Here is a 15,618-nt window from a genome sequence, read left to right on the forward strand (position 1 = left end):
CTGACACCCTTGATCAGGGCTGAGGCCAGAATAAATGGGTAGGGGCAATGCTAGGAACAGGAGCTAGTAGGTGACAGGCGAATCCAGGTGAGAGGGGGAAGACAGGAGGGATGGATGAGGGGTGAGAAAAGGTGCATGATGCCATAATCTGGGAGGTGATAGGTGGAAGAGATAAAGGGCTGATGAAGAAGGAATCTGAAGAGATTGTGGGGAAGAGAGAAGCAGAGGAAAGTGCTCTACTTTTTAAATTGCTTTTGCTTCATTTGCACTCTTTAATTATTAATGAGCTTTAGCTACGATTTGAAATATTTCCATTTTAATAATCTCGAAGTCTCTGATTGTTACAGACATTTAAAAACCATAAGAAATAAATTATAGCTTCTGTGGCCAGCAATAGCCAGCCCCAGCTCTGCCAGCTGTTTAAGGCTGTTAAAGGTATTTCATGGGGTGTGACTTCATCCTGAGCTTTCATGGGGGGTGTGGGGTGGGGGTTTCTGTCACCAGGTGAGCCTATGCTAGTGTCCAACCTGCAGAGGACCAATGAGATTGGAGCTTCACATCTGGATAGGTGAATGTGGCTGAGATCCGGATGCCTGCAGACATTTTAGGCGGGGAGAGCCGATCGACGAGTGTCAACCTAATTGCATGTGTCACATTTTGATATCAGGCTCATTGTTTTTGGGTCATGATGTTGAAGAAACAAATTTTCGTATCTGGTCTCGAACTTAAAATGACAAATTAAATAATCAAATTAAAGCCGGCTGACTCTGTGGGAAGGAGCTGAATCACGACGAAATTAGAATTTATAACAGGTTATGAAAACAGGTCTTCCGGATTCACCCTGCACCTCAGCTGACTTTAATTAGTTCCCTCGTAAGCTATGCAGCAATAACTGAGTCATGTCTTTGCAGTTTCATTAACAGTGAACACTATTCCATCACAGCAATCTTTTACAAATCACCTTGGCATTGCTCATTCACTTACAAATTCTGCAGTCCAGTGTAAGGTTCCATGTCCAAAGCATTCAGAGTCTGAAGGCTTTTCTGGTTCTCAATGTGTCTGTAAAGGCAACAAATAAGTGAAGAGATCAGAACGTGTCCAATTGCAGCTCATAATTTTATGTGACAACTTCAAAGGTGAGAGTCTTCCAAGGACAGAAGGCACTGAATCAGTACGCTGACATTTGAGGAAAAAAAATAGTTGCCATGCTCTGGGTAAATATTGGAAACGTATCAAAAAAAAAGGATACGGCACATAATGATGATGATCAAGAAAAGAAAATACTGTGAACACTCAACAGGTCAGACAGCAAATGTAGATGCTGGGCTGGGGCAGCACAACAGCATAGTGGTTAATGGAATACTTTCTGTGCCAGCGATCACTGATCAGAGTTCAATTCCCATTGCTGCCCGTAAAGAGTCTGTACTCTCTCACCATGATCCCCATGGGTTTCCACTGGGAGCTCCACTTTCCACCCACATTTGAAAGACATAAAGGTTAGGGTTAGTAAGCGGCAGATGTGCTACGTTGGCACCGGAAACATGATGACACTTGCGGACTGCCCCGCACAATTCTTGCTCAATTGACTTGACGCAAACGACAAATTTCACTGTACATTGCGATGTCTTGATGAACACATAACAAATAAAGCTAATATTTAACCAATGTTTATAGAAAGAGAAACAGTCACTTAAGTAGGAGATCCTTTATCAGAACTGGAGACAGTTGACATGGCAACGGACATTCAAATTTCACAGTGTAAGTTTGGTGGGGTGGGGGGGGACCCGGATGAGGAAGAATAGATGGTGTTTTGGAAGGAAGAACTAGTTCGGTGGGACAAAAGCAATGGGTGAAACAATCCATCTACCTAGACAACCTTGCTTGGAGGTCCGGGCAGAAAGCAGAGGTGGGACCTGAGGGGCTAGGGCAGTCTATGTTTGGGAACTATGGAGGGAAGATCTCCTGACAGGTCCATGACTGTGTTACGCAAAACGGCCTGAGTCCCCTCCTCCTTCCCTTTCTCCAATGATCCACTCTCCTTTCCTATCAGAACCATTCCTCTCCAGCCCTTTACCTTTCCTACCCACCTGACTTCTCCCTTCCTTTCCAGTCCTGAAGAAAAATTTTGGCCTGAAACGTGGACTGTTTATTCATGTTCATAGGCACTGCCTGACCTGCTGAGTTCCTCCAGCATTTTGTGTGGGTTACAATCGGCTGATGGTCATGGCCCAGAGGGAAGTATGAGCATTCCTCTCTGCTGTGTATGGATTGGTCTCAGAGAGTAATGGGATGGATCAGCTGGGACTCCACATAGACTCAATGGACAGATTGGCACCCTTTAGCGCTGTGACAATTTTATAAAGGGAACACTCTAACAATTGGACACAAGAGGCCTGGCTCATGTTCAGCTGTGCCAATTTCTGCTGAGGTAATGCTGTTTTATGGTAGTATTTTGTTACCAGTAAAAAGGTTGTAAAGAGACCAACACTGACAAATCTACAGCCACTTTTACTGACAGAAAACCTGATGCATTCTGACTTGTCATTGACTTTTCATTAAACCAATAAAGCAAACTGAATGCTCTTTGAGTGGGCTGGTTTACACTGCACAAGCACAATGATATTGGTCTCCATGTTCCTGTTCCATTTACTTATTCATTTTTGGATTCCTCAGAGAGGCAGCTGGGTGAACGTCTGGATAACCGTCAGTCTGGTGAAGCAGGCTGTTGAGGATGTTCTGGAGTTTGAATTCAGAGTTCAGATTCAATAGGGGACTGAGAAACCAGCAGCGATTAAGTGTCTTCTGATAGCTAAGGGAGTTTCTTTAGAGAGTTGCTGTCTCTTTGATGATGCTGATTATCTCACGGTCTTGACACATGGTTTCATTTGGGGAAAGTTAAGAAGGTATTATGTGTGAAAACATTCTCTGATGAAGTCTCAAGAAACAATCAGCTCAATCGACCAGAATTTCCCGTGGTCTTCTGCCAGTGATGCCCTGGGGATTCTTGGAAAGCATAAAATAAAAAGGAAATTCTGGAGTGACTGCAACCATTCCCCAGAATTCTGGAACGATTGTGCTACACCATCTTACTGTCACCAAGAACATTGTCGTTTTTAAGGTGAGAGGGGAAAGATTTAGAGGGGACCAGCGAAGCAAGTTTTACATGCAGAGGCTGGTGAGTGTGTGGAACAAACTGCCTGAGGAAGTGATAGAGGTGTCTTTTTAAATTATACTTAAAAGACACATGGACAGTACATGGATAGCAAGAGTTTAGAGACATATGCGCCAAATGGAAGCAAATGGGACCACTTAGAAAAATACATTGGTCGGTATTGACAATTGGCCAAAGGGTATGTTTCTGTGTTGTATGACCCTAATTATTATAGGCTGTTTACTACCAAAACCAATTGTGATCTTTAATTTCCTACATTAAAACCTGTTCTTACATTGGTAGGAATTAGATTTAAAAGTAATGAGGTAAGGAGACTGATTTATTGCTCATTTAGCATGAAGTACAGAAAACCAAAATCAAGTTCATCCAACTGAAGAGCCTCATCAAAGTTACTGGAAGACTTGCAGCTGTAACAATTAAAATGGACAACATAAACTATCCTGGCAAACAAATTATATCTTTAACAGGATTCAATCAGTATATAATAGACAGCACAATGTTATAGTCAAGAAAGTCCATCCATCCAGCAGCACACATAAGCTCCTAACATGAATTCCCAATCCAATAATAGCATTCTCTGCTGCTAATGTTTCAATCATCCTTTAAATGTACGGAATTTATTTTAACTAGCTGACTAATCAGTTGACAACTGTTCTTTAATATGCAATGTAAAATCCATACAATGTACATCACAAATCAATTGGTAGTTGTCAGTAGTGTATGAAAAATAGCATAGCTCAGATATAATTCTTCACATTGTCCCTCACTGAGATATGAAGGTAAGATTAGCCACCTTTCCTTTGGTAGCTGTGAATCACCATGTACACAGAAGAATGCAGTTGGCAGAGATAATCATTCAATAATAAATCAATAACAAAGCATAAGGAAGTTATTTAGTCTATACCAGATCCCTACAGAACAATCCATTCAATCCCATTCTTGGCTCTATCCGTGCAACTGCCTATCTAGTTTCCTAATGAAAGCTCTGATTGGCTCAGCTTCCATCACTATTACACACAGGGAGTTTGTGATCAACGCCACTCTGTGCAAACAAATTGTTCCTCACAGACCCCTTTTTTTAGTCTTTGCTCAGATCGTTCAGATATTTCGTCCAATAACCACGTGCGTACACACACACACACACACACACACACACACACACACACAAAGCAAAAGTCTGGAGATATGAAGGTGAATCGAAAATAAGAACTGGAAATGGCAAAAACACCTATGGAGAGGGAAACAGTTCACGAAGTGGCAAAGTAGCATAGTGGTTAGTGCGATTACTTTGCAGCACCAGTGGTCACCAATCTGGGTTCAATGCCCGCTGCTGTCTGTATGCAGTTTTTATATTCAACCCATGACCAAGTCAAGTGGGTATCCTCCAGGTGCTCCAGCTTCCTCCCACATTCCAAAGATGTACAAATAGGATTAGGTTTATTAAGTCGTGGGCATATTATGTTGGAGCTGGAAGTGTGACAAGACTTGTGGGCTGCCTCCAGCACAATTTTGATTTGATTTGATTTGACGCAAACAATGCATTTCACTCTACGTTTCAATGTTTCAATGTACATGTGACAAATAATGTTAATTTTCAGCTTGATGACCTCCCATCACAGCCAATGACGAATTCTGAAGAAGACCATAAAACCATAAAGCATAGGAGCAGAAATAGGCCATTCGGCCCATCAAGTCTGCCATGCCATTCCATCATGGCTGATTTATTATCCCTCTCAATCTCATTCTCCTGCCTTCTCTCTGTAACCTTTGACATTCTTATTAATCAAGAACCTGTCAACCTTGCTTTAAATATACCCAATGACTTGGCCTCCACAACTGTCTGGTAGCAATGAATTCCACAGATTCAACATCCTCTGGCAAAAGAAATTCCTCCTCATCTCTGTGGTACAATCAGAGATACCTCAGTGATAAAATGACGCAATCGAGAATATGAAAAACATTTCTAGGACTATCAGGGTTGAAGACAATTCAACAAATATCAAGAAAGGTGCAGCAAACAATCTTCATTCATAACAGTAAAAATAAGGTCCATCATCATGGTCCCCACCACACATGCTCGCTTCTCACTGCTGCCATCAGGAAGAAGGCACAGGAGCCTCAGGACTTCTGAAACATTAACTAGCTCTCTCTCCACAGATGCTGCCTGACTTGCTAAACATATACAGCGTTTTCTGTTTTTATTTCATTTAAATATATACTGCTGACAGACCAGCTTAAACAAACTGCAGCAACAATTTTAATTATCCAATTAATGAAAAGCAGGGAAACATTAAAATCTGAAAACTTCTCTTACATTACAATATGGGCTCTGGCTATGTGAAACATTTAGGAAACCCACCCAGACACAACAAGAAATTATCTAAAGCAAAGGATAAGTAAGACAAAAACAATATGAAATAGAACAGAAAATGAAAAATATATCCAGCCCATCAGGCAGCATCTGTAGAGAGAGAAAGGGAGTTAACACTGCAGATTAATGAACTTCATCAGGTCAAATTTGATCAATAGGCAATGGATGAAGGTATGCTGAGGAATGCATATTAATTATTTTCATATGTTTTAACTTAGTAATTATTAACTTTTGCCACCTTCAGAACATTTGGAATATGCACCCCACATTGCTGACTCAAAGTTCAAAGTAAGTTTTATTATCAAAGTACACATGTGTCACCATACACAACTCTGAGATTCATTTTCTAGTGTGAATATTCAGCAAATCTATAGAATAGTAACTATAAGAAGTTCAATGAAAGAGCAACCAGAGTGCAGAAGGCAACAAACTGTGCAAATGTAAATATAAATAAATAGCAATAAATAATGAGAACATGAGATAATTGGTTGTGAGAACATTTCAGTGATGGGGCAAGTGAGTGTAGTTATCCCTTTTTATTCAAGAGCCTCATGGTTGAGGGGTAGTAACTGTTTTTGAAGCTGGTGGTGCAAGTCCTGAGGCTCTTGTACCTTCTACCTGATGACAGCAGTGAGAAGAGAGCATGACCTGGGTGGTGGGGATCTCCAATGATGGATGCTGCTTTCCTATGGCAGCACTTCATAAAGATGTGCTCAATGGTTGGGAGGACTTTAGATGTGACGTACTGAGTGATTTCCACTAACTTTTGTAGGATTTTGCTACCTCACCATCTTCAGTATGCTTTGAGTGTGTATACCTGCTACCCTCTGCATATATATCAACTTGTCCTTGGCTCTGTATTCCTCGATGCATTTAGTGCAATTCTATCAACCTGCACAATTTCCTCCATCTTCAATGTCCATCTGTCACTCCTTCTTCCCACCCACTGGGACTGTCTTCAGCAGCTCTTCCTCCGAGTCATGTGCTTATCCAACTACCCTCCACACGCCATCATGACTTGGAAATATATCACCATTCCTTCACCGTCAGCAGATCAAAATCCTGCTACTCTCACCCTATCAGCTTTGTGAATATATAAGACTAGAAGAGCATAAGATATAGGATCAGAATTGGGCCATTTGGTCCATTGAGTCTGCTCTGCTATTTCATCCCGGCTGATCCATTTTCTCTCTCAGTGCCATCTCCTGCCTTCTCCCCATATCCACACCTCAAAGTCTAAAACAGTTCCAAACTACTTTGGGGCAGCATGGTAGTGTAGCAGTTAGCACATTGCTTTACAATGCCAGTGACGCGAGTTCAGTTCCTGCCACTGTCTGTAAGGAGTTTTTTATGCTTTCCCCAGGACCATGTGCATTTCTTCCAGATGCTCCAATCTCCTCCCACATTCCAAAGTCCTACAGGCTGGTGGATTAATTGTTCAAATTGAGGTAACTGGGCAGTGTGAGCTTGTTTGGTAGGAAGGGCCAGTTACCGTGCTCTCTCTCTAAATAAATTCAACAATAAATAAATAAATATTACTCACTACCACCTCCTCGAAGGTGACTAGAGATAGCAATTAAGTGTGACTCAGTCTGTGAATCATAAATCAAAATTATGATTATGATCACTGACATAGTCATGAAGTTTGTGTTTTGTGGCAGCATGACAGTGCAATACATAAAAAAATTACTATAAGTTACAATAAGAAATATATATATAAAAGTAGTGCAAAAAGAGGAGAAACAGTGAGGAAGTGTTCATGGTCCATTCAGAAATCTGATGGTGGAGGGGAAGAAGATATTGAGTGTGTGCCTTCAGGCTCCTGTATCTCCTCTCTGACAGGAGCACTGTGCTGGATGGTGAGGTCTTTAATGATGGATGCCACCTTCTTGAGGTATCACCTACTGGAGAAGGCATGTTGTACCAGGAAAATTATGGATGGCGGTGCCCATGATGGAGCTGAACCCACACCTCTTGAACGAACATAACAAAAAAAATATTACAACTTCTACCTTTCCCACTATTTTAAGAGGTAACCCTTAAATCTTCCCCTTTGAACCAGAATTTGCCCACCATCCATAAGTTCTCCTCTTCCTGATGCAACTTCCCTTGTATTAAAATCATAATATATTTTCTAATATGGGCATTTCTGTCTGAACAGCTTTAATTTTCCATCACAAATTGCCCTCGAGGTGGTGATGATGAACTGCCTTCTTGAGCCACTGCTGTAATGTACCTGTTATGTTTAAACCAAATGATTCATTGAACCATTCTGAGTATCATTGGGAATGGCAAAGCTAGTCCTTTTCTTCTCCCTCCCCAAAGGCCTTTAGTGAACCAGAAGAGTTTTTACAATTATTAATGAAACACTACAGCAGCAACAGAGGAAGACTGATTAGACAGCCAATTCAAATTCCAGATTATTAATAAACGGAATTAAATTGCCGCAGGTACTCTGGTCAGTCCTTTGATAAGTTAATGCAGGTTTCTGGATTACTGGTCCAATAATTTTGTCACTGGGTCATTACCAACTGGAAAGTCTGGATTTACAGGTTCAAAGTCTATCAACTGTTCAACTGTTCCCATGTTCCAAGGGTATCATGGTAGTGTAGCAGATAGCACGACGCGATTACAGCTTGCGGGGGGGGGGGAGGTCAGAGTTCAAAGTCCCGAGTCCCAGCTTCCTCTGTAAGAATTCTCTGTGCATCCTCCCCATGGAATGCTTGGGTTTTCTCTGGGACCTCTGGTTTCCTCCCAAAGTCCAAAGACATACTGGGTAGGGGTCAATTGGTCATTGTAGATTGTCCCATGATCAGGTTAGGGTTAAATTGGGGTTGTCGGGGGGGGGGGGGAGTCAAAGGACCTGAAGGGCCCTATTCCATGCTATAGCTCTAAATAAATAAATACATTAAAATGTGCCTGGTGATTGTGGTTGGTTATTAATAGGACTTGTATCTTGTCACTGAAAATTTGGAATTAGATCACTGAGCACCTTCAAAAAATCAAGAAAATATTGACCGAGGGAGAATAAGGTCCAGCTGTAGAAAGAGAACCATTGCAATTTTACTAACATGATACAATTGATGGATCCTGCACCCCCAACAGCATCACAATCACCCCATCAGTACTAATTTCAACATTATCGTTCCCTCAGTACTAACCACAATGCTTCAAAACCTCCCTCTGCAAATGGACCCTTGACTTCCTTACTGGGTGACCAGAGCCAGTGCAGATCAGTATTAACATCTCCCCCTCACGGACAAGCTACACGTGCATGGTTAGCCCACTGATCTGCTCCCTCTACACACAATCGTATGACTAAACACAGCTACAGACTCGCAGATGACACTAGTAGATCGGATGGTTGAGTGATGTCAATAACAACCTTGTATTCAATGTCAGCAAGACCCAGGAGTTGTGGAAGTTGGATGGGGGGGAAGACACACCAGTCCTCATTGGGGGTTCAGCAATGGAAGGGTAAGCAGCTTCAAGCTCTTGAGCATCAACATCTCAAAGGATTATCCTGGGTCCAATAATATATTGATGCAATTATGAAGAGTTGCATCAGCGGCTCTACTTTGTTAAGAGTTTGAGGAGATTTGGTCTTTCACCAAAGACATACAAATCTGTGTAGGTGCACAGTGGACTGTACAGTGCAGTACAGCTCAGTATGGAGACTCCTGTGCAGAGGATCGCAAGTGGCTCAGCCAGCTCCATCACCGGCACAACCTTCTCCACCACCTGAAGAGGCAGAGCCTCAAGAAGGCAGCGTCCATCACTACAGATCCTCACCGTCTGGGACTTGCCCTCTTCCCACGACTACCATCAGGAAGGAGGTACAGGAGTCTGAAAAGCCACATTCAATGATTCAAAGACAGCTTCTTCCCCTCAAGCATGAGATTTATGAATGGTCCATGAACCGATCATTACTCCTTTTTGTTTTGCACTATTTGTAGTAATTTTACACCACACTGCTGCCGCCAAACAACAAACTTCATGACAGTGATAATAAATCTGACTCTGACCAGGAAGCTTACCCAGGAGACGCGGAACTTGCAGAAACAGAGATGCAGCAACGTCTGCCACAAGAAAGGATAGTTCAAGACACATAAGGATGGTAATCTTAAACGTCATGGAGATTATTGAAAATCAGGGATGATAACAACAATCACGGAACCTGTGATACAAGTGACCTTCATAACTGAATCACTGAATTGGAAAGGAACTATTCTTTACACTTGTCAATCTTGATCCAAGTTATCCTGGCGATAGATTTGTTAATTTGTACATTGAATTTCTTTTACTGCTCAACCCTGACTACTTCAGTGAAAGTATGAACATAGAACATAGAATAGTACAGCACATTACAGGCCCTTCGGCCCACAATGTTGTGCCAACCCTCAAACCTTACCTCCCATATAACCCCCCACCTTAAATTCCTCCATATACCTGTCTAGTAGTCTCTTAAACTTCACCAGTGTATCTGTCTCCACCACTGACTCAGGCAGTGTATTCCACGCACCAACCACTCTCTGAGTAAAAAACCTTCCTCTAATATCACCCTTGAATGGCTAGTTAATCACAAATTTTCACTGCAGAAGTAGTCATTTTTTGTACGTCAAAGCCCTTTGCTTTATCCCCCTCATTTATACCTATGCTTTTAAAGAAATTGATAATGGAGACAGATATTTCATAAATTGAGTCACTGAAGTAGGTGGTCAAATGTTCTCATCTAATATACGTGAAATACAAAATGTACTGAGTGAACAACAAACTGTGACTTGGAAAACACATCTGATGTACAAATTACCAATGTATGTTCGAGACATTAATACAGGATTACGCAGAAGCACATCATAGCTTTCAAAACTCAACATCAAATTCAACAATTTCAGCTATCAGCCTTTCCAGTCTTTTTTTGTCACATTTCCAAAATTCCAATTTATTTCTCTCCTCTGTTGAGATGTCAAATTTCACGTATCCTTTCCAATTTACCCCTATTCCCTCTTCCCACATCCCACTACCACACTTATAAGCAGAACCATTGCTTAGTGAGTCCTGATGAAGGGTCTCGGCCTGAAATGTCCACTGTTTACTCTTTCTATAGATGCTGCCTGGCCTGCTGAGTTCCTCTAGCATTTTGTGTGTGTTACTTTGGATTTCCAGCATCTGCAGATTTTCTCATGTTTAGCATTGCTTTTAATGCTCTGTCTGCCTTTGTCAGCCTGTTCTGCCACAGACATTCTCTTTTGCCTTCCCTGACATTTAAAACTTTCATAAAAAAACTTAAAAAAATACACTCAGTGACAACTTTATTAGGTACCTCCTGCTGCTGTAGCCCATCCACCTCAACTTGCTCTTTTGCACACTAATGTTGCAATGTATGGTTAGTTGAGTTGCTGCCACCTTCCTGTCAGCTTGAACCAGCCTGGCCATTCTCCACTGACCTTTCTCAGTAACAAGGCATTTTTCACCCACAGAACTGCTGCTCACTGGAAGTTTTTCTTTTGTTTCTTGCATCGTTCTCTGTAAACTCTAGAGATTGCTGTGTGTAAAAATCCGAGAAGATCAGCAGATTCTGAGATACTCAAACTAGCCCCTCTGGCACCAACAATCATTCTATCGTCAAAATCTCTTAGAGCACATTTCTTCCCCATTCTGATCTTAAGGACAAATCTTGCCTGACAAATTTGTTGGATTTTTTTTGTTGAAGTAACAAGACATCGATTTAGAACAGAGATGAGGAAGGATTCCTTTAGCCAGAATTTATTGGAATTTTTGCATTGATGGTTGTGGAAGTGAAGTCATTGGGTATTTTTAAAGCGGAGATTAATAGTTTCTTGATTAGCTAGGGTGTCTAAGGCTATGGGGAGAAGGCAGGAGAATGGATTTGAGAGGGAAAGTAAGTCAGCCATGATTGAATGGTGGAGCAGGTTTGAAGAGCCTAATGACCTAATTCTCTTCCTACATCTTATGTTCTTTTTGTCTTATAGTTTTAAATGTCCATATCACAACTGTGAACTATGTTGCCTTATTCAAGATTCACCCAGTAATACCTCCACATCAATCTTCTTTTGCTCACGGAGGATCTTCTGTATTTCAATCAGATTGACCCACATTCTTCTAAACTCTGAAGAACATGATTCTACTTATTTAACAACAACGCACAAAATGGTGGAGGGATTCAGCAGGCCAGGCAGCATCCATGGAAAAGAGTACAGTCAACGTTTTGGGCTGAGACCCTTCATCAGGTTTCTGCTCTCTTTCGCACTATTTATTTATTTATATTTCCTCTTGTAATTTATAGCATTTTTATGTATTACACTGTACTGCTGCCACAAAACAACAAATTTCACAACATATGTCAGTGATATTGAATCTGATTCTGATTCTAATTAGAATGAAGGTGATGGTTTCATAGCACAGTCCATGGTTTGCAAGGCCTGTTAGAAGCCAAGAACTAAATTCATTCGAGGACAACTGCTAGCGTTTCAGCTGACCTCCAAATGTTTGTACCCAATGCATGTAAGGCATTTGATGTGCTGAGGGAAATTGGATTGACTTGGTAAACACACCTGTTCAATGAATGCCAAGGTACACATTAATGTCCCTGGAGCACAGTAAGACTGTTTCAGCTTTCTGCGGCAACCCATGCAGATTCACACACACAGCTTCCCCAATGCAGATGTGTGAAAACTCAAATGGAGAACTAATTGCGAAGCAGTAACTTGCCCATGATGTCCACTGTGTAATCTGCACACTTGGCAAATAGAACATTTAAACAACATGCCTCATCTGTTCTCTGAAAATGCAATGTAAAAGCCTTTTTTTTACATTCCAAATGCAACTTGTAAGCATTTCTGCTTTATAATCAAATGGAAAAAATTAAGGGTATAATTTAATCCCAGTAACCTTCATCAGGAAGGATGTGAATTATTAGTGTTACGACAATACACATAAAATTAAGATGTTTGCTGGCCTGGGCTAGCATCAGTGGCATCATCAGTTGGTCTGCCACCTGCCCTCAGGGGAAGGAGAGATAAGGAACAATGGAGCAGCGTCTGGAGATGTGTAATGAAGGGATGTGGGAGAGAGAGCTGTCTGGAGCGGCTCCCCCCTTTGAACCCTGAACTGTTTGAAGTGATGGACAGGCGATACCCCAGCAGGGGGATAAAAAGGGACAGGTTCGCTAAGACAGACACACACGCCACCCGAGGTAACGAGACCCTGGAAGCGGTACGCTTCTCACGAGTGGGTGAGAAGTACCAGACAACGACCAGGGTGGAAAGGTACGATCAGCGGGAACCCGGTGTGTGTCCGCCCTTGCCTGGGCGCCGGGTTCACTGCAGAGGATCGACCGCATCTGGAGGAGGGGTCACAGTCGGTGACCTCAGGTGACATCACCAAGGACCCGCCCAAAAGTTGCTCGTGAGCAATCTCGCCGGTCTGTGAGTGAAGCTGTGCTGAATGATGAGTTGTTCCTATTCTATGTCTCTCTTCCCCCACCTTGTCCATCGCCATGGCAACGATTACTGCGAACTGAACTACTAACTGGACTGAACTTTGAGTAATTTTGAAATTGGTCATTTACCCCTAGACAACGATAGAGCTTGATTGATGCTGTTATCTTAATTCTGTGCACATGTGTGGTTATCATTGTTGAACTGTTGCATTTATTATCCTTTCGATTACTGTGTTGCTTGTTTCTTTAATAAAACTTTCTTAGTTCTAGTACTCCAGACTCCAACTGAGTGATCCATTTCTGCTGGTTTGGCAACCCAGTTACGGGGTACGTAACATTAGTTTTCCCCAAAGCCTCATTAGTAAACTTGAATCAAATCGGCAGTCAATATCCTTTGAACAAAAGCTGATGGTGGTTTAACCAATTCCATGCTCGACACCACTGCGAGAGGGCATGTTTCTAGTAAACATGCAGTCTACTATTCTCCTTTGGGATAAAATCCTCTGGCAACACCGCCACAAGAATGCAGCATTCATCATCAAGGAACCCCCACTAAGCAGGCCACGCTCTCTTAATGCTGCTGCCATTGGGAAGGAGGTACAGGAGCCTTAGATCTCACACACCAGGTTCAGGAATAGTTATAACCCTCTCCAACCATCAGGCTCCTGAACCAGCATGGATAACTTCACTCACCTCAACACTAAACTGATTACACAACCTATAGACTCACTTTCAAAGGGGCTACAACTCATGTTCTCAATATTATTTATTTAATTATTTATGATTTTTGATGATAATGATGATTATTATTAATTTCTTTTTGTATTTGCACTATTTGTCTTCTTTTGCACATGAGTTGTTTGTCAGAATTGTGTGTAGTTTTTCATTGATTCTATTGTATTTCTTTTTTCTACTGTGAATGCCTGCAAGAAAATGAATCTTGGGGTGGTATTTGGTGAAATATATGTACTTTGAACTTTGAAAATATTTTCTGAAGAAGATATTGCTGAAATGGGGCGTTGTACAAGCCTTTTTCACATACTGCTTCACTTCAACTGTAATTTTAGCAACAGTCTTTTTTTTAATGAAGTGACTCCCAGAATAAGATCTTATCTCTGATTACAGCTCTAACTTTATAGTAGGAGTTCCCAACCTGGGGTTCACGGACCCTTTGGGCAATGAAAGGTTAATGATAGAGGTCCATGACATAAAAAAAGGTTGGGAACACCTGCTTTAGTGACTCTGAGAAAAGGACCACATATTTGGAATATATGTTGTTACAAAGTTGATCATTTGGCCTAACCAGTCAACGCTAGTTATTACATTCCATCTAAGTCTCCTCTTATCATTCTTAATCTAAATTTATCCATGTAATCTTCTACTACATTTTTCGTCACATGCTTGTCCAGTAACCCTGAAATCACATCTTTACCATTCCCCATGTTCTCAGCATGCCTCAGTTAAAGTTTTCTGAATTTACAACTGAGTCGCTCGTGGGCTACAGTTCAAACACGTGGAAAGAATTGAATAGCTGTACGTAGCGCTGTGCTTACAAAATTCAGTTCTGCAAGGGCAATAGACACAAAGTTCTGAATCACAGCAACCACTCCCACACCACATGATCCGGGGTGATTTTTTTTCACTCCACCTTCTCACCATTCTGTAGTACTGAACAGCAAGTCATTCATTTGTGGAATTATCAAATGGTTTTATGGAAGAAGCTATTACAGCCAAGACAGGCTATTAACTAAAGCATTGGATATTTTTGTTCAGTGTGGAGAGGTCAAAGGACAATTTCCAATTTCCAAAGGAATATCAAATTCATGCAGAAAGTAGGAACAAGGAAATATGGAACTGATGATCAGTAAGGAACTGATTAACCGTGTGACCCATGTCACTGAGCTGATCGTATGCCTGCTGCCCTGGACTTTTAGAATAAAGACCAGAGGCATGGGAGTCGGGAATGCTGCAGTCTCCGGTAATTGCAACTACAGCTGGAAGACTTGTTGATATATTCTGTTGATTCAAGAAAGTATTTGACCCCATCTGCTTAACTGTGAAATAATCATTCATAGTAGCTACCACCTAGGCCTGGAGCTTGGAGTGGAATAGTTAAAGTGATTTGTGTATTGGTTTGAGTATTAATAATCATTGTGGAAAGGATAACATTAAACTGAAATAAAGATGAAAGTCCTAGAAGCATTTAGTAGGTCAGGAAGTTACAGTGGAAAGAGGAACAGAGTTAACATTTCAAGTCCATGGCCCCAACAGAACTGGATCACGGTCATTAACTGTTTCTCTTCCTACAAATACTGCCAGACCTGCTGAGTGTTTCCAGTGCTTCCTGTTTTTATTTCAGATTTACAGCATCTGCAGTCTTATGATTTTTAGTTAAAAGATTTGAGTCACTGTAACATCCTTGTCCTCTCTGCCTGTCACCACTCATCTTCCTCTCTCTATAGCATCGTGGTTAGCACAACACTTTACAGTACCTGCGATCCCGGTTCAATTCCTGCTCCTGCATGTAAGGAGCTTGTACGTTCTCCCTATGTTCACATGGGTTTCCTCCAGGTGCTCCTGTTTCCTCCCACAATCCAAAGACATACCTGTTGG

The 15,618-nt window shown here is 41.6% G+C and overlaps 1 protein-coding gene across 1 annotated transcript in view; it reads right to left on the reverse strand.

Moving 5' to 3' along the window:
• Nucleotides 1-15,618, reverse strand: part of ntrk3a (neurotrophic tyrosine kinase, receptor, type 3a) — a 983,676-nt gene that overhangs the window by 732,244 nt on the left and 235,814 nt on the right. The window contains exon 2 of the mRNA XM_063066043.1: nt 985-1,059. Coding sequence (XP_062922113.1) covers nt 985-1,059 — 75 coding nt within the window. The remainder of the gene's footprint in view (nt 1-984; nt 1,060-15,618) is intronic.

This window comes from Mobula hypostoma, chromosome 13, assembly GCF_963921235.1.
Source record: "Mobula hypostoma chromosome 13, sMobHyp1.1, whole genome shotgun sequence".
NCBI classification, from domain to species: Eukaryota; Metazoa; Chordata; class Chondrichthyes; order Myliobatiformes; family Myliobatidae; genus Mobula; species Mobula hypostoma.